This window comes from Sebastes umbrosus, chromosome 19, assembly GCF_015220745.1.
Source record: "Sebastes umbrosus isolate fSebUmb1 chromosome 19, fSebUmb1.pri, whole genome shotgun sequence".
Taxonomy (NCBI): domain Eukaryota; kingdom Metazoa; phylum Chordata; class Actinopteri; order Perciformes; family Sebastidae; genus Sebastes; species Sebastes umbrosus.
In genome coordinates, this window is record NC_051287.1 from 25,192,524 (window position 1) to 25,215,629 (window position 23,106).

At 41.6% G+C, this 23,106-nt stretch overlaps 1 protein-coding gene across 30 annotated transcripts in view; it reads left to right on the forward strand.

Annotated features, from left to right (window-relative positions):
• add1 (adducin 1 (alpha)) overlaps nucleotides 1-22,686 on the forward strand; it is a 46,922-nt gene extending 24,236 nt beyond the window's left edge. The window contains exons 10-20 of one of the 30 annotated variants that reach the window (XM_037752044.1): nucleotides 396-746; nucleotides 5,266-5,361; nucleotides 6,155-6,247; nucleotides 6,646-6,663; nucleotides 8,536-8,622; nucleotides 10,306-10,462; nucleotides 10,912-11,280; nucleotides 12,132-12,224; nucleotides 14,638-14,653; nucleotides 18,247-18,300; nucleotides 21,751-21,884. In XM_037752044.1, the coding sequence (XP_037607972.1) occupies nucleotides 396-746; nucleotides 5,266-5,361; nucleotides 6,155-6,247; nucleotides 6,646-6,663; nucleotides 8,536-8,622; nucleotides 10,306-10,462; nucleotides 10,912-11,280; nucleotides 12,132-12,224; nucleotides 14,638-14,653; nucleotides 18,247-18,298 (1,332 nt within the window). In that variant the 3' untranslated portion in view covers nucleotides 18,299-18,300; nucleotides 21,751-21,884. Of the gene's footprint in view, nucleotides 1-395; nucleotides 747-5,265; nucleotides 5,362-6,154; nucleotides 6,248-6,645; nucleotides 6,664-8,535; nucleotides 8,623-10,305; nucleotides 10,463-10,911; nucleotides 11,281-12,119; nucleotides 12,225-14,036; nucleotides 14,075-14,637; nucleotides 14,654-18,246; nucleotides 18,301-21,750 lie in introns of those variants that run through there. The other 29 variants (XM_037752050.1, XM_037752049.1, XM_037752048.1 and 26 more) reach the window with 29 other exon arrangements.
• The last annotated feature ends 420 nt before the right edge of the window (nucleotides 22,687-23,106 follow it).

Below are 23,106 nucleotides of genomic sequence, written 5' to 3' on the forward strand. Positions count from 1 at the left end.
CCAAACAAATCAATAAAAAGTAAATGAACCCAACATCTCCGACACCGTCGGCACACACTTTTAAAATAACATACTTTGGGCTTAGGGCAAGGTATCGAGTATCGTTAAAGTCCAAGTCGAGTTGCAAGTCTTTTTTTATTTTGTCAAGTCATCAAATTTGTAACTCAAGTCCAAGTCATGTGACTCGAGTCCACACCTCTGCCATAAGCTACTGGTCATACCAGACCAAGTAATGCTGTAACAGTAAAACCCCCGAGTGTTGTTGAGTTTTGAAATGTTTTGTTTGAGAGAAGAAGAATGTGTTAATTCTTCTTTTAAAGATATAATCCTGTTTTAAACATCGATAGATAGTTTGGAGTATTAACCCTGTTGTTGTGTGTCTTCCTGTTTCCCAGGGCTACAGGACGGGCTACCCTTACCGCTGCCCGGCATTGCGAGACAAAGCTAAAAAGTACAGTGACGCGGAGATCGCTCCCTCCGCCCACAGCGGCTACTCGTACGGGGAGGACAGCGACTCAGGCGCTCGCTCCCCGCTGAAACAGAGCTTCCAGCGCGGCCAGCGCGACAAGACCCGCTGGGTCAATGCCGGCGGCCGGCCCGACGAGCCCTACGAGGACGGGCCCGACGGCGGCAGCCCCAAGTCGAAGCCTAAGGTGTGGACGAACATAACACACGATCACGTCAAACCCTTGCTGCAGTCTCTCTCGTCTGGTGTCTGCGTGCCAAGCTGTATAACCAACTGCTTGGTCTGTGCCTACCTTACTGTTCATAGTAAAGATTTTACAGCTACCTTGTTGGTGGAAATGGGCAGGTGGTCGGCATCCTGAGGTGCTGGGGACAGAGAGGAGTCAAATAATACAAAGCTGGATTATCGATTATCTATTATTGAGCTTTTTTATGTAACTGCTAGGCTAAAAATGGATCCTGCTTTTCACTTCTTCTAACTCGCACTTTAATTTCAGATGTTATTAACCACTCCTTTCTCACTCTGCTCTGTTAATTACTTCGTAGCATAGCTGTGAGTATTCGTTGAACTCTCTTTGCCTCCTTCTCCCTCCTGGTCTCCTAATACTCCATGATGCCGGGCCAGCTGCCCAAAGCATGCCCCACTGCATGTGTAGTAGTGAAATGCATTGTTGGTGTTGATGTTTTTCCCAGAGGAGCGAGCAGCAGGGGTGTGGCACCAGTCCTCAGGTGTGCAAGATGCGGTGACGTCGCTGCTAACTACACTTTTTACTCACCGCCTCGCAGTACACACAGTTAGCTTTTGTTCACCTTGTTGCTCAAGCATGATTCAGCGAAAAAAGATACAGTAAAGTACAGTGAGATTTTAGTCTATATCAAAGCGCATTTATTAGGGCTGTCAATCAATTTAAACATTTAATCCCGATTAATCGTATGATTGTCCATAGTTTATCATAATTAATCTCAAATTTTTTATCTCTGCAAACTGTATTTAACACTCTTACCAACATGGGAGTGGACAAATATGCTGCTTTATGAAAATGTATGTATATATTTATTATTGGAAATCAATTAACAACACAAAACAATGACAGATAATATGCTCAAATCCTAACATGGCAAACTCAAGCCCAACAGCTGTCAGTGTGCTGACTTGACTATGACTTGCCCCAAAACTGCATGTGATTATCATGAAGTGGGCATGTCTGTAAAGGGGAGACTCGTGGGTACCCATAGAACCCATTTACATTCACATATCTGGAGGTCAGAGGTCAAGGAACCCCTTTGAAAATGGCCATGACAGTTTTTCCTCGCCAACATTTAGCGTAACTTTGGAGCGTTGACATGGTCAGTGCCAGGGGATTCTTTAGGTTGTCTATTTTCATATGATGCCAGTATCTTCACTCTAGCTTTAAAACGAACGAAAGATCGATTGCATTAATGTGTTAAAGAAATTAGCTGCGTTAAAACAAATTTGCACGTTATTACCACGTTAACTTTGACAGCCCTAGTATTTATAAGATTTATTTTGCCAGCACAAATGAGGGAGGTGGCATATCTCTAACTGAGAATCCTTTAATAAACCAGAATAATGTAGATACATTATAAGCATTTGATAAGAAAAAATAATTGTTAAACAAAATTCCCTTTCCTCAAAAAGAGTTATGCAGCCTGCTTTTTTTTCTAATTTCTCGTTTCCTAAAACACCTTTGATTTCTCCCGAGCTGTATCTGTTTCCTCTGTCTGGTTTCAGTTTATTCTGAAACTGGTTTTTGAACACCTCGAGGCCTGCATGAGTGGATTTGTTTGGGAAAAAAAAACAGATTTTAAAAAAAAAAAAAAAAAAAAAAAAGCCATGAAATTTGACCTGACTTTTGAATCAATTATCTCCTGTTGGGAAAGTAGGAAATGTTGTGTTGTGAGACTCTCTCTCAGTGAGTATATATCACGTTTACATGTTCATCTCATAACTCAACCAACCCCGGCTACTTTCCATCCAGAAACCCTCCCTCATCTAGCCCCAGGTTGGTTTCGACAGCTAACCAGCCAAGCTTAAAGTAAACGCAGGAATGAAAGTCATGAGCTTACCGCCTTCCACCGCGAATCACATGCCTAGTTTGAAAAAAAAAAAAGGTTAAACAAGATATTTTGCATGAAAGCTGAAGATTTGATTTGTCGCCCGCTGCTCATTCAGTTCAAGAGATGGGTACAGACTTTTTTTTTTCCTCCAATCATGCTGAGCATTACCAGGTTTATGAAAACACTGTGAGAAGTAGATGGGGTATTGTTTTCCACATTAAAAAGGATATAAAAAGGTTTCATCCTCTGCAGGAAAGATACACTCTTAGTCTGTAGCGTTGTGGGCGAGTTGTCCTCGGGTGTGTTTCTCTCTTATCTCTGTCGTCCTTGTTGTTGTGTATCAGCCTGGGAAATGACTTTGGTGATGCCAGCTCACCCCTCACTGCCACTCTCGCTTCGTAAGCCAGCCTCATCATCTGTCACCCGCTCCCACCCACCCACCCCTCACTTCTCCCTCACTTCTCCCTCCCTCACCCCTTTTTTACATTTTGGGTTCTTATTCTGTGATGTTTTTCAGTTCATCTTCAGTGTGCTCCTTCTGATTGTTTTGGATAGTGATAGTATATCAATGATGATGACAAATACGATGACTGAGCATCACCGACGCTGATCACCTCCGAAGTAATCCTTCAAAAAGAGGCGTATAACCATTTGAAGGGTTTTAAAACAGTGTTTCCTTTCCTGTGTGGGCTCCCTAAAACCTGACACAAGCTTTACTTCTCAGCAACTTAAAAAAATCATGAACCGCAACTCCTCATAGTATCGCTTCCTGCAACGTATTCTCATACAGCGGTTCGTATGATCTCTTACAAAATGTTATTCCTCGTTTTCTGCCCGTTTTCCCACGACTGTCCAGCAACATGTGTCAGTATCCACTTGTTACATGCATACAGTCTTTTCAAAATAAAGTCTTCATAGGAAACAACTTGGTTAGGTTTAGGCAACAAAATGACTTAGTTAGGTTTAGGTAAAGATCGTGGTTTGGGTTAAAATAACTACAGAAGTGGCGTTACTTAAAGATCCCATATTATGCTGCTTTTCAGGTTCATACTTGTATTTCATGTTTCTACTAGAACATGTTTACATGCTGTAATGTTAAAAAAAAATTCTGAATCCGGGCTGTGTGTATTTCTCTGTAGATTGAGTTTCAATTTTAATAGTTTAACAGTATTTATAAAGCACTTAAACCTGCTTTATAATATAAAAGACATGGAAATCTCACTTTTTACGATATGGGACCTTTAAGTATGGAAGTTATGTGACAAATAAATCAACGTTGACAAGTAGTTTCACACGGGATACGAACATCGGTCTCCTGGGCGAAAGTCCGGTGTTTTTTGACCCACCCATCAACCCCGACCGTCCCGATCAACCCCGACCTTCTCCCTAACACTGCGTGTGTCGCTCTTTATACTTCCTGGATTACGAATTACAGTGCATTACTTCTCCTAGGTATAGCTGCAAACGGTGTTATGAGAACAGCAGCCTGCTTCCAGCAGCCTTTTTGCGGGTTCATCTTGGAGTGTCTAGTGTTCAAGCATTCCCTCTAACGGATAAACATAAAAAAAAAAATCAATTACAGAATACCGCTATTAGCTCTTTTGTTTGAAATGATATGCATAATATATAAATACTAAAACGGATTTCAATGATTTTTTTTTTTAAAGGGGCTGTATCAGCAGAAATTAAATATAATATTGATTAATCACCTGAAACTAAGAATCATTGTGTTTTCGTTAGCTTAGAATGAGCCCTTCATATCTACATAGGGAGTGGGTCCTCTTCATGGAGTCCCCCATGTTGCTCCACCATGTTTCTACAGTAGCCCAGAACGGACAAACCAAACACCAGCTCTAGAGAGACTTTTACGTTTTTAAGTTACCTGAAGGCCACTGTAGTTCTCTGACACGCTTGTGAAACTGCGGTAACGTGAGCCGCAGAGTGGAAAACCGTGCTACCGCCAGCCGCCGTCTGACTTCGTTGCTCCTAAAGTAGTGTTATTATGGTAAAGATGACCTCTGAGCAAGGCGAACAGCGTTACCACGGTTTTGCACTCTGCGGTTCACGTTACCGCAGTCTTAGTAAGGGAGGAGCGAGCGGAGGGGTACTCAGCTGGTTGCAATCTGCAACCACACCACTAGATGCCACCAAATTCTACACATTACCTTTTAAATTAAACGCATATGCCCCTGTGAGACACACACAATGGACACACACACACACACACAAAAAACACTAATAATCTCCATTTAGACAATGTAATCCCTGCTCCAGTCTGTGTTTGAGCCCCACTGCACCACATTATTACTGGATAGAGAGGTAGATAGATTGACTTTATTGATCCCCAAAGGGAAATGTTAGTGTTACAGCAGCAACGTACATAGATCACAAGAATCGTGCATCACTCACACAAGACTTGAGGTAGGTATGAAAAACGTATTTAGATATAATACAGTGTTTTGGGTTGATAAGTAAGCATCCGAGAGGTAACGTAGGTGATGTAGAACAGTCCCCGACTAAATTTCTAAATGGATCTCATCATCATTGGTTCACTTTTTTACATTCAAGCCTTTTTACAGCCATCCAACTTTGTCCATTTCAGTTCAGCATGTTTCCTGTATTGTGAAGCCTGCATAGTGTTTTGTCTAAATCTATTTTTGTACCTCTTTCAGTATATCAGGTATTGGTTGTTTTTTCTAACACTTTATGTGGTATTTACAGTGGACAAAGGAAGAAGGACTCCGCCAGGCTGCCGTAGCCAATCAGTTCATCCCGATGAACACCAACCCAAAAGACGTCCTGGAAATGAGGAATAAGGTATCACGTGTTTCTCTTCTTTACTTTTGTGAAACAAAAGACCATCTGAGGCTCCTGATACAGCGTATGTTTATTATTCTTATGTGACTAATTCAGGGGTCAGCAACTTTAAATATCAAAAGACCCATTTTAGGCAAAGAAAAAAAAAATCTGTCTGGAGCAGCAAAACATTTGAGCATTGTGATGAAGGTAACACAGTTTATAGTCTAAGTATATAGTATATAAGTCTAATGCAGTGAGGGCCAAAGAGCAAATGTACTACGGGGTATTAGGGCTACATTGAGGGAAAAAATTCAGAGATTTCCAGAATAAAGTCATAATTTTACGAGAAAAAAAGTCGTAATATTATGAGAATAAAGTCATAATTTTACGAGAAAAAAAGTCGTAATATTACGAGAATAAAGTCATAATTTTATGAGAAAAAAAAGTCGTAGCATTAGGAGAATAAAGTCAGAACTTTAAGAGGAAAAAAATAAAATAACATGTAAAATTACTACTTTATAATAATATGACTTTATTCTCATAATATTACAACTTTTTTTTCTCGTAAACCTATGACGTTATTCTCGAAATCTCAGATTTATTTATTTTTTCTCAATGTGGCCCTAATACTCCGTCGTACCATAGACCTACAACAATGATAAATATAAATAAAAATGAAAATGAAAACAGTTATTCATTTCCAATTTTAAAAATCCACAGGGAGCCACTGGAAAGGAGCTAAAGAGCCGTATGTGGCTCTGGAGCCACAAGTTGCTGACCCCTGGATTAATTCAAATGTTGTTGTCCGTAGATCCGTGAGCAGAACCTGCAGGACATAAAGACAGCAGGGCCCCAGTCTCAGGTCCTTTGTGCCGGCTCCGGGGGGGAGCGCACCTTCAACCAGGTCAGTCTGAGAACTCTGCACATTAAAACCCTCGCTGCTACAGCCATCCTGACCTGGAGATGAATAGGAGTCTCTTACTGATTAAATACTTTAGTTTGGTCTCCTCTATTCAGTTTAAATGCATTTAAAATGTATTTAAAAAAAAAATCTCCTGATATATTCTGTCCAGGTCTGGAGTCTCCCCCTTAAACCAAAACCCTGCAAAGTGTGAATATTGTGCTTGAAGTTGTCCTTTAAGCTTTAATGAAAGAAAATGTTCATTGTAATCTGATCTGACATCAGTTTCTGAAGGGAGTAACTTCACCGTTGATAACAGCGAGCACTGAAACATGTCCTCCATGTTGTGTCCCAGAGCACGGAGTGACTTTTGTAACTGTCCCATTATTCTTTGACCACAGAGATTGTCAATCTGGCAGGTGAGTAAGTGTTTGGGAGAGGTAACCTCACTCTGCTCTCCAAACCTGCCAGCTCAGGTCGTGTCCATATTCATACATAGTTTTCTTTTTTTCTCCTTCATTTCTTTTTTGGTTTTGATTTATTGAGTTACCTGTCTCAGCACATGCAGACTGGTCAACTTGCAGTTACTAACATGTTTAACAAGCTCCTTCATCGGATCAGATCATTACAGTCTAATATACTTTTATTTCTGTGCATGCCTGCGGCGCTGGAATATGTTTCTAAGTGGGGGGGGGGCATTCAGTTTTGGATGACATAATACAGCGTTTCCCACAGGATTCAGTGAGACTATGGGGGGCGGGAGACCTTGGACCCTTTGTACATTTTAAAGGTCCAATATTGTAAAAAGTGAGATTTTCATGTCTTTTATATTATAAAGCAGGTTTAAGTGATATATAAATACTGTTAAACTATCAAAAGAAGAGAAGTGGAAAAATATTTCCGGATCATTATGAAACTGTAGTGGGCTGGATGTCAGAACACTTAGATTTCATTTGAATTAGGCTACACAATGGTTGATTATGATAGGATGACGGTCCAACATGTTAGACGCCATCAAGACATTATCGCCGACATTCTACCTGGCAGGCGTTACCGTTTTTTTTTACCATAACACGGGAAAGTGGGGGAACAAAAAGTCTTGTAGTCCGGCACCTATGGTGCATGCACTCTTTATCCTCTTTTGAGAATTAATAATTAAAAATTGCTTAAAATTTGACGTATGAGTTTGCATGGTTTGTCCTCCCTTGGGCAGATATTAGCTCAATTCTATGACTTCCTGGACATTTAAAGGAACAGTGTGTAACATTTCGGGGGATCTATTGGCAGAAATGGAATATAATATTAATAAGTAGGTTTTCTTTAGTGTATAATCACCAAAAAAATAAGAATAATTGTGTTTTAGTTACCCTAGAATGAGCTGTTAATATCTACAGTAGCCCAGAATGGACAAACCAAACACTAGCTCTGGAGAGGGCCTTTCGCATTTTCGCGTTTGCCACCGTAGTTCTCCGACACGCTTGACACACGGCAGAAGTTTCAGTTGGTTGCATTCTGAAACCTCACCGCTAGATACCGCTAGATGCCGCCAGATCCTACACACTGCATCTTTAACCCAAACACCATGAGGGGTAGGACAAATTAAAACAGAGCTGCTAATCATTTTTAAAGGGCGTTAAACAGGTTTTAGGGGCTACCTAAAACGTCACCCAGCATGTCAAAGGCGCCCTTGATGTGGATCATTTGTCTTTACAATGCATGAGCTCAGATATTTGCTCCATCGCTGCTCTGCTTCTCACAGCCCCAGAACCACCGCTCTTTGCATGCATTTCCATTGCTTGGGTATGTCTGTATGGTATGTGTGTATGCAGAGGTGGAAAGTGACTAATAAGACAAATAGAAAATGTATTATTAACCCTACTTATACCAAGATTTCACACAGCTTTTTAACTACTTAAAGATGAGCTTGCAGTTGTGTATTTTATTTTAAAATCACTTTTCTGCCTCTTTTCTGAGAGGTATTGTCTCCAAACTTTATAAGTGTGTATTCTTATTCTGGTCATGGCCAGGTCGACATTTCACAGTGACCATAAATATGTCACTCAAAGTAGTACCGTCACGTGTGCTTGAGGATTACTTGCATAATAGTATTTATAGTTGAGTGAGATATATCGTCCTTCCACCTTTGTTTGTGTGTGTGTGTGGGTGTGGGTGGGTGAAAGGTGGTATGTTCCTGCACACATTCCTGCCTGCCTGACAGACTGCTGATTTGAATGTGCTGGTGTTTAAGAGCTGGGTTGTGCCCCCCCTCCTCACTGGGTTTACTATTGCAGGACGCCCCTCTGTCTGACTGTACAGACACTATTGACGGCCTCGATGTGTCCGAGGGGTCCTATAGTCCTGCTAAATCAATTAGAAAGGTACAAATACTATTCACCTGTACTCCACATCACCCTCCAGTCATTCCTCTGAGCCTGCAGATAGCCACCTGATAGATGAAGTGAATAATGGTGCTAGAATGAGGCCGTTTTCTCTCGTTCTGTTTGTGTGGTCATGAGACCTTGTCTTTTCTGCATGATTATGCATTCTAGAGCCGAGAACTTTGGATAAAGTTAATGTTTTTTTCGTGCCAGCTAGGGTCCTTGAGGTAAAAGATCGATGTGTATCTTGAGTCCGTCTGCAGGAGAGATTTTCTTGTTGTTGGAAGTTGAAGTGGGCACGAAAGAGGACAGCTATTAGATCCACTGATGGTGGGGTTTGCTGCATGAATGGTACAGAATTTAAAAAAAAAAAAAAAATGCTTAAAAGAGTAAATGAAGTTAAAACTAATATGTTTTTGGGTTAACCTTTTCCACCCCCGACCCCCCCCCCCCCTTTTTTTCATAGTCCCATTTTTTGTCTTTTTTAGGGGGGTACAGGGGGTCCTTAGGGGGAGATAGCAGGTCAGCAGTAGATGTCACATATAATTGGTGCAGCTCAGCACTGTGTGACAAGTTGTTCTAGTCATAAATCAGAAATTAACAAAATAATTAATGACTTAATTGAAATATATGTTTAAAGTGTATGAGGGTTTAGAATATTATGATGGTCATTCCCAGCAATTATTGGGTTGATACCATTTGGTACACAGATTTGGTGCTAAATTTAAAAAAAAATGTCCACTCGAGAATTGATAAAAATGATCAATAATCCCTCCAAAATACCACATTAAGACACCAAGACCTTGAGGATCACCATAGAAAAAGCCATGCTGTGATTTGGTTTCAAAAACTTTTGACATTTTGGAGATTTCTGCAAGAATTGCACTTTTTGGTGATTGGATGGCGAGGGCTTCTGTTGTGTAAACTGCTCAGAAACCCCCTTATTGTCAATATAGCTAGGAAATCCATCTATCCTCTGAATACTCTAGGTCTCTAGTTTGTGGTCGTGAAGTTTCATGTCAGAGCTCAAGGATCCCTTTCGAAAATGGCCATGCCAGTTTTTCCAAAATGTAGCGTAACTTTAACGTTTTAGCATGACATGGTTGGTACCAATGGATTCATTAGGATTTCTAGTTTTATTTGATATCAGTAACTTCACTCTAGCTCTGAACCTGCTACAGCCTCTGAAAAAAGTAAAGTCGGCGCCAGCGCCCTCAAGGAGTGGAAGAGGTTAAAGAACACAGCTATTGTTGATAGTTACTGCGATCTTTCTTTTTTTTTTTTTTTTTGCTTCATCTTGACTATTTCCTGTGTGCCTCAGTTGGCTTGAACTCTTTCTCAAATAGCTGTGTTTATTGTATAAAATGAACATGAAACATGAATAATCCTGCTCTTTGGTAACATAATAAGAAGTAACCTGTTATTTTTCATCATAACGTGTGCTTCCTGAGTTTCTAAAGGGTCTGTTAGCTCTAACTTGTGCCCTGAAGACACATTTATTCATCTACGGCTGATATACTTCTGCTCATGCTGCATTATAGTTCTGTGTGTAACCTGCCTCTTATCTGATAATCCTTGATATCATTTGATACAGCAGCTAGTTTTCAATCTGTTAAATCCTTCCATGTGTAACCTGCAGTGACTCATCATCTCCCCCTGCCTTCCCCTCTGTGTGTCCTGTAGGGGGAGCTAGTGACCGCATCCAAGGCCATCATTGAGAAGGAGTACCAGCCCAGGGTCATCATCAGCAAGCAGGGTCCCAACCCCTTCAACAAACTCACCGACCAGGAGCTGGACGAGTACCGTAAGGAGGTGGAGCAGAACCAGAAGGGACCTGAAGGTAACGACTGATAAATAAATCTCAGTAAAATGTGAAAGAAACAAAACATACTGAATCCTTAGTTGTCTTGGTAAAATTGCATTGCATGGACAAAAGGGAATTGTGTTGTGTAACTCACAGCTCCCTCCTCCTGTAATCACTCTTCCTCGACCTCCCTCTAGAAAAGTCATTTAGATCTGTCTTCACAGCAAGTATAGATACAGGCAAGAATTAGGTAGAGATCACCTGAACTGTTACATGTTGATGTTGTACTATATGTTTTCTGTTCAAGGTATGTGCAGCTAATGAACATGCTCATAATAAAATTAGAAGATTTTTTTTAAAGGATACTTGTAATAAAAGAATATTTACCTTCCTGCAGGATCATGCAAAAACCCAGTGAACTTCAGATTGGTGTTGTAATCTCACACACACACACACACACACATACTGTACACATGACTTCACAGTGCAGGGACGAGGCGGTAGTAGGGAGGGATCAGCCTGTCCTGAGCCCGAACCGCTACCGAGGGGTCAAGCCTCCGCCTCCACACCTCTGCAGTCTGCGAATGACTCGCCCAGCTTACAGAGAGCCCCGCCTACAACCGCCACGCCCGTCACGCCAGCCTCCGGGCAGGGCTCCCCTTCACTCGTCCTCTCCGGCGGGGCTGAGCCGGCCGGTCGGGGCCGCACAGACTCCACAGATGACGTTTTTTCCACGACGGGAGAGGTTGTTTCAGCTCCAGATTCCCCACACAAGGAGTTCCACTGCGCCGTGCTGCGAGCCCTCAGCAAAGAGCCGTCGGTGGTAGAGGCGGCTGAGGCGGATCAGGCTCCAGGTAGATGAAGCGGAGTCACGCCTAAAAAAATCCGGCCTCCCGCTAAACCCTCCTCACCCTGCTCAGCCCTGGTCCGCTGCACTGGGAGTGTGGGAACCCCCTGCCTGCTGTGTCCTCTCCTGTTTCTGGGGGTTTGGAGTCTGCTGCCGCTGTTTTTTTACCACGCGCAAGCATTCTCCCTACCCACAGTTCAATCTTCGAAGCCTTTGCTTGATTATCCCCCCCTCCTCCCTCATCCCCCCATCCCTGCTCTCTGATGTTTTGTCCAAAGGCATCAGAGTTCAGGCAGATCAGATACCTTTCTGCAGTTTGATTGGACGAGGAGCTGAGTAGAGAGGATGTGAAGAAGCTAATTTTTTCAGATTTAAAGCCGCCCCCTCTCTTTGAGGGCGCTCTGTCTAAAAGTGCTTTTGCAGTGGTGTGTTCTTGTGCTAATCTTTTTTGGAGGAAGCTGTGCTCAGTCATCCAATCAGAGCATCCCATGTGTGGGACATGAATAATGGTGTCCTCCCTTTCTTCCTGCTAACCTGTCCTGGATATATCTCTGTTGGTGTCCACTCTCCCTCCTGTGCTTGTGACTGATTTCCAATAAAACTAATGTTAGTTCTGTTAATATGTTCAGGTTGATTTTTACTGGGATTTGTTTGAAATCAGTGTTCTCCTGATTAAGGCTTCCTTCCTGATTTGTTTCTGTACTGTCTTCCCTTTTCTTAGTGTTTAGTTGTGTTGACGCCGTACGATTCTTTGAGGGTTCAATCAAAATTGTAGCGTATAAATAATTGAATTGCTCATTTATTTAGTGATATATTCCTTTAACAGTCTCTGTTTAATTTCTGCTGGTTTTCATTTAGATGTGGAGCAGCTAGCAGAGCCTGAGGAGGAAGAGCCCCAGATCCAGAAACCCACCACCACGCCACCCAGCACCCCGGTCCAAGCAGAGGAAGGTAGGTCGGCCCGACATACTTGACACACTGGTGCGGCCCGGTTCTGCCTGGTTCGGCATGGGCTTCTCTCTCTCGCCCTCTGGCTGGGTTTTTGGTGGCTTTTCTAGGGTTCTACGGAGGGAACGCGAAGGCTCTGCAGTCTGCCTGTGCGTTCATGTTGTGGTCTTTAATAATACTACTACAGGTGCTGTGCTGTGCTTCCTGTAATAACAGGCCAAGAGGTTTGGATTCTTTAATCAGGTCGACGCTATGAGAGATGGAAACTTAAAGGCTTTAATTCACAGTCTCCAGAGGTAATGTCAGGAAATAGTTTGGAAAGGACATTGGGGCCTCATGCAAGAACATTATTCTTATACTGCAAACGCTCTTAACTTCAGATGTAAATGACCTGCGTAAACACTATGACCGCCGCCTGTGCGTAATCGAGCGTGCGTTCATGAGAATTGTAAATTAGTATAATTAATCCCCTTAAGATACTACTTAAGGCTATGTTTTGGATAACAGCAGACTAATTGCTCACGACTCCTACGACAGGTCTGGATCACACTTAAATTGTGTTCGTACTAGGGCTGTCAAAGTTAATGCAATAATAACGCAACTTTTAAGGTTGTAGCGGACTCAGTTTTAGTTCGGTACCAGCCATGCCATGTCATACTAGCTTGTTGGGAAGGAGGCTAAATTACGCTCCAAACTTACGCTACATTTTGGCAAAGAAAAACTGGCATGGCTATTTTCAAAGGGGTCCCTTGACCTCTGACCTCCAGATAAGTGAATGTAAATGGGTTCTATGGGTACCCACGAGTCTCCCCTTTACAGACATGCCCATTTTATGATAATCACATGCAGTTTGGGGGCAAGTCATAGTCAAGTCAGCACACTGACACACTGACAGCTGTTGTTGCAGTTTGCCATGTTATGATTTGAGCATATTGTTTTATGCTAAATGCAGTACCTGTGAGGGTTTCTGGACAATATCTGTCATTGATTTGTGTTGTTAATTGATTTACAATAATACAAATATACATACATTTGCATAAAGCAGCATATTAGAGTATTAAATACTTGACAAACCCCTCCCTTTAAGATACATTTTGAACAGCTAAAACAATGTGTGATTAATCGCGATTAAATATTTTAATACCTAGTTCATACCAAAGAGAAAATTCAAAATGCGAGAAAATTGGTGAACGAATCTGTTTTAGGACGACTGGTTCTTGCATGATGCCCAAAGAGTGACACTGAATAGAAGAGATATGATATATTTGAAAAGAATGAGCATTTATTGATGGACCCCAGTGCAGACATCTCTACACGGCTATTTTTATATTTATTTTTCTCCCTCTTGGTCTTTATTACTATTGGATTACACCTCTGTGAACAGTATCATGCATGATGATACCAGAACTGGCTCTTAAAAAAATTGAATAAGTTAAAGTTATAATCTTTATTTAAGCAATAATTGGCATTATTCCAGTCATACATTACAAGTTTTCTGCATGAGGGAAGAAGGGGGATGAGTGGTTTTGATCGAAGGTGTAATCTAATACCTTGAAATGTTGTTATATAACATATGTCTCTATGTACAGTATCTCCTTTACCCCCTTCACTTCCATTCTCCATCTTTTTGGGGTCTACTAAGAATGGTTATCAACCATTCTTTTTAAGATTTTCTTCTGGTGTTTTTCTCTTTTTTTTTTTTTTTCTCACATTTTGATTAATTTTTTGATTTAACACTGTGCCTGTGGTTTGACCTGCATAGACATTTGTTTCTACTTGTGCTTTTTCCTTCTTTGTGGCTGCGATTACAATCAGGAGATGGAAATGCAAAAGAGTACCTGTTGCCATAGTAAGTACGTACTGTTCACCACCCTCCTAATTACCCTCACCCTCCATACCTTGTGTTTGATCATCGCCCTTGTTTTTCCGTTGCATGGCTTCACTAGTAGAGCTGTTCTGTGGTCTGAACTAACCCCTTTTTTATCCGGGGTTTGAGACTGTTCAGTCGGTTTTAACTCGGTTCTCTGAACTCCTGAATCTCTTTCTTGGGGGTTGATGGGGGTTATTTCAGAGCTCCTCCTTTTTGTCACGAAAAAAGTGGGAAATAAATAAATGACCATGGCAAGAAATAACAAGTTATCTTGATACATTTTCCTTACAATCCAATGAGCAATATGCTTTAAAGTCCCATTAACCAGAATGATAAAACAAAAGTGGAGGATGTTCCTGGAGTAAACCTCACAACTCACCAAACCTCTCACATTAGATAACCTCTCTTTTCCTCCTGCCAACGATTCACTGTCAAATTAACCAACCCTCTCTTGCACATTAAGCACTTTTATCAATGTTATATTGCACTTTTGTGTCATGGAAGAAATCAGGTAATGTTTTCAACATGTTTGTTTGTCTTTTACAGACGAGTCCTTTACCAGGTACATCGGTGTTTTCTTTGGGGTGTGGCTTTCCAACCAAACATGCTGCTGTCGGCTTCGCTTGAGACTCTCTGTTGGTTTAGTGTGAAAGATGGTCGAGGTCCAATGCTTTTTGGCTGTGTGGTGTTGTTGAGTCTCCATTTTTATCTGTCTGTGAGTTCGGCCCTATCTCTGTTCTGACACGAGAGTTGTGAAATGCAGGCTGGTGTGTAGTAGTGTTTTCTCAGGTCTTGACGACAGGGGTTTTTCTCTGTAGCATGTGAGCTACATTAAAACTGAACAAAGCTGTAGTTGTTTTGCAACTGACAGCACTGTGTGAGCTTGTAGCTGAGCTAAAAGCTGTGGTTTGGATTCCGTTTGGCTTCACTGATCCCTGGAAAGGTCTGACTGAAGCAGCAGAGCTTCTGGATCCAGAACCAGCTCTTGTTGGGTCAGTGTATCTTTTGGTCATTCGATTTTCCTTTCACAAACGGATGTTAAAAAACAAAACGTTAGTGGTTATTTGATTTTCGTTTTAAAATACAAAAATTTAAATTGAAATATGAGGCCTTTTTTCTTTCTCAGGGTCAAAAAGGGATGAACTAAACTTTAAAAACAGGTTCATTTTAATTTTCTATTTCTAAAAAATAAAAAAAAAATCACTACAAGACAGAAACAAAATACGCCTGTTTTTTTACATAGCCTGCGACCGGAAGTTGCCATTTAAAAAGTAAGAGCGCGTATGAGAACGGTGCTGTGTATGAGAGGAAAAAAAGTACAGTGCTGCTGTGTAACTGAAGGTGATGGACATGGATCAGTATGTAGTTTTTTTTTAAACAATAAAAGAGTGTGTCTCAGGGAAAAAATGTTATGATACTACACTGTTTATTACTGAAGTTATTGAATATTTTTCCCATTAAAAATTCACCAAAATTATGCAAAAGTATATTTGTCCAAAGCATTGATGTGTGAAGTCATTTTGGTGGTACTACACTGTATAACGAAGTTATTGAATATTTTTATAGCATCTCTTTTCGACGATGCACTTTGTAGACGGCCCCTGACCACTTGTCTCACAGCCGGCTGCACATAGAGACCAACGTTATGTGTCCAGCCTGGAGGACGCCGAATATGAAAAATCAGGCATTTTTTCGTTTCTGTCTTCTAGTGATTTTATTTTTTGTTTTAAGAAATAGAAAATGAAAATCAACCCGTTTTTTAAGTTTTGTTCATCCCTTTTCGACCCTGAGAAAGAAAAATGCCTTGTATTTCAATTTTGTATTTTAAAATCAAATTACCACTCATTTTTTGTTTTTTAATATCTGTTTGTGAAAGGAAAATCCAATGACCAAAAAATGCACTGACCTTGTTGCTTCTTGACTCTTTTTGCTGGGAGTATTTTTAAAGGATTTTTAAAAAAAAAAGCACTTACATCCAGATGATAATACTAGTCGCTGGATAGGAAAGCATGCAAAAATGAAGTCCACATACTAGATCACTGGTTCCCAACCTGGGGGGACCCGAACCCCACTAGGTGTCGCCAAAGCTTTACATGGGGTTGCAAGACCTTCATTTCTGTGAAGAAAACTAAATGAAATTATTTTTTAGTTTTTTTTAAATTTGGATCTTTATTTAAAATATAAACAGGATAAGGGCACGGTGACCTGAACACAAGTTATATTCCCAGAACCAGCCTCGTCCTGCGTTAGAAAAGTACGCAGTGTTTCTACTAGAACATGTTTACATGCTGTAATGTTCAAAAACACCCTTTATTTTTCTCGTACTGGCTGCCTGAATATACCTGTATTTACCCTCTATCTGAAACGCTACGTTTTAGTGCATTTCAACGGAATTGCAATGGAATTGCATTTCTAGGCAATAGTTTGGGTCCATGTTTACTTCCTGTTAGCTGATGTCATTTACATACACTGCAACAGGAAACAAACTGGGACACATTTAGAACGTTCATGTTTAAACCGTGTAATGGTCTAAATATTGTATATTTGTGACAACACAAATGGACAGAAATCCTAACGGCTTGTTTCAAACGCACAATTTCTGAATACGGGCTGTGTGTATTTCTCCGTATATTGAGTGTTTTGATAGTTTAACAGTATTTATATAGCAATTAAACCTGCTTTATAATATAAAGACCTGAAAATCTCACTTTTTACAATATGGGTCCTTTAAGTCACGATACGATCTTATTGCGATTTTAAACATTTTGCGATATGCTGAGTACTGCAATAAGACATAGCAATTTATTACCTTTTTTCTACTGCAAATTATGCAGTTTGTCAACATCTGTTTTATCTAAAAAGATACAGATTTCAGAAGATAGAGTTTTCCTTCACATATCTTGAGGTCAGAGGTCAAAGGACCCCTTTGTAAATGGCCATGCCAGTTTTTCCTCGCCAAAATCGAGCATAAGTTTGGAACGTTATTTTAGCCTCCTTCGTGACAATACTAGTATCTTCACTCTAGCTTTAAGACTGAGCCCGCTACAACCTCTAAAAGACAGAACAGTGACTGTCGAATTGTTAAGAGGTTAATAGTTTATATAACTAGAAGTGAACTCGGAGAGCGCAGACCTCCGCCAAGGCAAGTTTCATGTATGTCGCGCCATGAATGCGTCATCAGTTACACTGCGCATGTCTTAAAGCCTGTGGTGTTAATGCACAGGCTGAGCGGAGTTATGAAAAGAAATTCCCGAAGCCGGATCATGATCCGGATCGCCACCAAAATCTAATGGATTGTTCATTGTGCCACACCCCACCCCTCCAAAAAATGTCATTCAAATCCATCGCAGACTTTTGGAGTAATCCTACTAACAGACAAACCAACAAACCAACAAACAAACAAACCAATGCCGGTGAAAACATAACCTCCTTCCTAGGCCTTATGCCTTGGCGGAGGTAATAACAGATCAATACTTGATGTCCGTGTATCGATACAGTATTGCCACGCAAAAATATCACGATACTTTCTGTATCGATTTATTTTCCCACCCCTAAACGCTATCAACATTAACCATGTGAATCGTCTTCCTGACGTTTTAATGTTTCAAGTTGTAAAAACAGTCTTAAATATGCATTTTGCTAAAGCTAACAAGCCTCAGGTATTGCAGGGCTGTTAGCCCTAGTATGATAAGGAAAATGTCATTTCGTTCTAACATTTTCAGATGCTTACTATAACATACTCGGACAAACACAAAGGCTAGATTTATGTTTTATTGTTATATTATTTTAAAAATTAAAATATTTAAAAAACTAAATCAGCATTAGCAAGTTGATGTATCATTTCAAAAATAATTTACAGAGGAATTCATTGTGATGTGTGAAAACCAGACACATACAGACTCTCTTCTAGCATTCATTATTAAGACTAGAGGGAACAAATCAGGTAGTTTTATACTCCCAGCATCTGGATTAAAAGACTCATTTTAATTTTCATTAATTCTCTTATTTCTCCTTGAGAGCTGCGCCAGTTTTGAATTAATTTAACTCCCCTGACTTACGAAACCTCGCTTGTGTGGTTATTAAAATCTTTGAAAAACATTGCAATAGTTTCTTTCTGTGTTGTAGACTTTGATTTGTGTTTGTTTGTACACACAGGGTGCAAATGAGCCAGGGAACGGCACTCATTAAGATTTCCCTGTTGAAATGAAGGTAAAACAAAAGTGCTGTGTTCCGGCTTGGGCCTGTCAAAATAAGGAACATAAAAGGAGTCAGAGAGAAAGATGAAATCCTGATTTAATGAGAGCAAAGACTTATTTTTAGTTCAAGGTTAGAAGTAGAGCTAGTGAGAGATGCTGATCTGTTATGTAAGAGAGAAACGGTGCATCTGGGTTTGGCTGTTGTTCTGAGGAAAGGTTGTCCGTTCAGGTCTGTTATTTTATGAGAGTGTGTTTGTGAATTTAGTGGGAATGTTGCGTTTGGACGTGTTCAGCTTTTGTTTTCTTGTGTATATTTAGCGGCATCTTGAACAGATTTAAATAAATCAATTTAATAGATGGCTCTGCTAAAGAGGCCACGTTGTGTGGACCAACCCGTTCTTACTCCCTCCTCGTCAAATACTGTTTGTTCAGCGCCCCTCGGCATCGGAGACCGACGTACAGAGGCACCCTTTAGCAACAGTATGACGAACTGCTTTTTCAACTAACTCCATTGTAAACCCTCCCTCGGCGTTATTCAACAGCTGGAGCAAGTGACGTAGTATAAATAGCATGAGAGTCCACTCAGGTCGGTCGGAAGGGGGGTTGGATGGGGTCAAACAAACCCACGACTTTCAACCAGGAGACCTGTGTTCGTGTCCCGTGTGAAACTTAAAGTAACGTTGACTTATTTTGTCACGTCAGTCTTCAGTCACATGACTCGTCAGTCACTTGAATCTTTAGTATCGTCAGTCCTGTGAGTCACATGAGTCATTAGTATCGTCAGTCCCGTGAGTCTTTAGTATCATCAGTCGTGTGAGTCTTTATTATCGTGAGTCCTGTGAGTCACGTGAGTCGTTAGTATCGTCAGTCCCGTGAGTCTTTATTATCATCAGTCCCGTGAGTCCTGTGAGTCACGTGAGTCGTTAGTATCGTCAGTCCCGTGAGTCCTGTGAGTCACGTGAGTCGTTAGTATCGTCAGTCCCGTGAGTCTTTATTATCGTCAGTTTGTGAGTCACGTGAGTCGTTAGTATCGTCAGTCCCGTGAGTTCCGTGAGTCATTAGTATCATCAGTCCCTTGAGTCCTGTGAGTCACGTGAGTCGTTAGTATCGTCACTCCCGTGAGTCATTAGTATTGTCAGTCCCGTGAGTCTTTATTATCATCAGTCCCGTGAGTCCTGTGAGTCACGTGAGTCGTTAGTATCGTCAATCCCGTGAGTCTTTATTATCGTCAGTCCCGTGACTCACGTGAGTCGTTAGTATCGTCAGTCCCGTGAGTCTTTATTATCGTCAGTTTGTGAGTCACGTGAGTCGTTAGTATCGTCAGTCCCGTGAGTTCCGTGAGTCTTTATTATCATCAGTCCCTTGAGTCCTGTGAGTCACGTGAGTCGTTAGTATCGTCACTCCCGTGAGTCATTAGTATCGTCAGTCCCGTGAGTCTTTATTATCATCAGTCCCGTGAGTCCTGTGAGTCACGTGAGTCGTTAGTATCGTCAATCCCGTGAGTCTTTATTATCGTCAGTCCCGTGACTCACGTGAGTCGTTAGTATCGTCAGTCCCGTGAGTCTTTATTATCGTCAGTTTGTGAGTCACGTGAGTCGTTAGGATCGTCAGTCCCGTGAGTTCCGTGAGTCTTTATTATCATCAGTCCCTTGAGTCCTGTGAGTCACGTGAGTCGTTAGTATCGTCACTCCCGTGAGTCACATGAGTCATTAGTATCGTCAGACCCGTGAGTCTTTATTACCGTCAGTCCCGTGAGTCCTGTGAGTCACATGAGTCGTTAGTATTGTCAGTCCCGTGAGTCTTTATTATCGTCAGTCCCGTGAGTCCTGTGAGTCACGTGAGTCGTTATTATCATCAGTCCTGTGAGTCACGTGAGTCGTTAGTATCGTCAGTCCCGTGAGTCTTCATTATCATCAGTCCCTTGAGTCCTGTGAGTCACGTGAGTCGTTAGTATCGTCACTCCCGTGAGTCACGTGAGTCATTAGTATCGTCAGACCCGTGAGTCTTTAGTATCATCAGTCGCGTGAGTTTTTATTACCGTCAGTCCCGTGAGTCCTGTGAGTCACGTGAGTCGTTAGTATCGTCAGTCCCGTGAGTCTTTATTATCATCAGTCCCGTGAGTCCTGTGAGTCACGTGAGTCGTTAGTATCGTCAGTCCCGTGAGTCCTGTGAGTCACGTGAGTCGTTAGTATCGTCAGTCCCGTGAGTCTTTATTATCGTCAGTCCCGTGAGTCGTTAGTATCGTCAGTTCCGTGAGTCCTGTGAGTCACTTGAGTCATTAGTATCGTCAGTCCCGTGAGTCTTTATTATCGTCAGTTTGTGAGTCCTGTGAGTCACGTGAGTCGTTAGTATCGTCAATCCCGTGAGTTACGTGAGTCTTTATTATCATCAGTCCCTTGAGTCCTGTGAGTCACGTGAGTCGTTAGTATCGTCACTCCCGTGAGTCATTAGTATCGTCAGACCCGTGAGTCTTTAGTATCATCAGTCGCGTGAGTCTTTATTACCGTCACTCCCGTGAGTCACATGAGTCGTTAGTATCGTCAGTCCCGTGAGTCTTTATTATCGTCAGTCCCGTGAGTCACGTGAGTCGTTATTATCGTCAGTCCCGTGAGTCCTGTGAGTCACGTGAGTCGTTAGTATCGTCAGTCTTTATTATCATCAGTCCCTTGAGTCCTGTGAGTCACGTGAGTCGTTAGTATCGTCACTCCCGTGAGTCACGTGAGTCATTAGTATCGTCAGACCCGTAAGTCTTTAGTATCATCAGTCGCGTGAGTCTTTATTACCGTCAGTCCCGTGAGTCACATGAGTCGTTAGTATCGTCAGTCCCGTGAGTCTTTATTATCGTCAGTCCCGTGAGTCCTGTGAGTCACCTGAGTTGTTAGTATCGTCAGTTCCGTGAGTCCTGTGAGTCACGTGAGTCGTTAGTATTGTCAGTCCCATGAGTTCCGTGAGTCTTTATTATCGTCAGTCCCTTGAGACCTGTGAGTCGGTAGTGTCATCAGTCAAGTGAGTCGCCAGTCAGTGACGTTAATGTCAACCACGACCGCTTCCTAACCCTAACTAAGTGGTCGTGTTACCTAAACCTAACTTCCTGTGAAAATTAAAGTTTATTTTGAAAGGACTCTGCATTTAACGAGTGTATATTGACGCCGTCCCTGGTCCGTCAAAAAGTAACGCAAAAGGGGTACCCCGTGCGTCGGTCTCTGATGTCGAGGGTCGCTGTGACCAAGCGGCGGTGTTTGACGAGTTGGGAGTGAGAATGTGTTGTGTGGTCTCATGCAGTGACAAGAGAAAGCTTTTTTTAAAGTAGGAAATGGTGTGGATTTAGCAGCTTATCCAGTTGGTGGATTTGTACTAGCCTCAGCGGTTCGTGAGCTCAGCAGCGCAGATCCATCAGTTTGTCATCTGAGATCAATAACTCTCTTCTTCTTCCTCCTCCTCCTCCTCCTCCTCCTCCCATCAGAGTCCTTGCCAGAACAGACCTTTAAGGATGACAGCGACGCCGCCACCCTGAGACAGACCCTTCCAGATTTAACACCCGACGACCCCTCCGATGCCCCAGCACTTCCTGCCGAAGAACCCGCCTCCGCCCCCGTCGGTGCAGACGCAGCTGAGGGGGAGGAACCCGCTGACGCTGGCGACCAGGAGGGAGAAGAGTCTCCCAGCAAGTCGCCCTCCAAAAAGAAAAAGAAATTCCGCACCCCTTCCTTCCTAAAGAAAAACAAAAAAAAGACAGAGTCCTAGATAACGTCGGATCGGTCCTCCAGGCTGGCCTCTGCCTCCTTTCATTTTCCGCTTTTTTCGTCTGCTATCACCCTTTCGAGCAAGCCACTGTTACAAACAGTTCTGCTTTTTTTGTTGTTTTGATATCATTTGTCGCCGGCTTATTAACCTTCTTCTCCTCATTAGTGTGTGCCAATTTTGTATACAGTGCAGACCGATTGCATAAAGGTTTTTAATTATTAGAAGCTTTTTAGTTGTGAGTGAGTGATACATTCTGTCTTGTCTACTCCATCTGGCCTTCGGTGCATGTCTATTACTACAGGCCCACACATTTAATGTGAGCTTTTAGGGTTTTATCGCCCTCTTTTTTTCTTTTTAACCTAAACCATTGTAACCACTAGAATGTATTGGGATTGTATCAAAAATATGTCAAAGTGTCTTTTAAAAACAGTGAATGCAGAAAGAAAGAAAAGCTTGTACTCTCATTTAACTGGTGGTTAAAACTACAAATTGCATAATGCTAATTTTACCTCTGAAGCTGAATTCCATGTAAGCAGGCCAGGTGAACAACAGTTGGGATATTTCCAGTTGATTATTTATGGAAAATGCATACATACAAAGTCCATATTAATGTCTCCATAATCCAACATTTTCATTAAATCTTCCATAAGCTAAATCCCATCTGTGTTGACTTTTTTTAAAAACTCAAAACCCACAAGCATTTAACACGGCCTTAACTTACAGGTATGTTGAATAGTGCTTTAGATATTTATAGGATGTGGAAGCTGGGTTTGATATTTCTCAAAAACAGATTAATCTGTGGTGCTGTAAACCTGCAGATGATAATGTTTGAACAGCGTGGATCACAACGAAGTGTGAGTCATCCCGGGAAGCGTCCGCAAGCATTGTTCTTGTTGATAGTATATTTGCTGCTGGCTGTAAGTCTTTAGTATGAAGGAATGTGTATAAACATATTTTTCATTTATTCTAATTATTTGAGCCTGGCTTTGCATATGCCCCTTGATTTCTCTCCGTCTCCATGAAAGGCAGAAACGGACAGAAATGCTACATATTGTGTGAAATTGTATTCTCAATT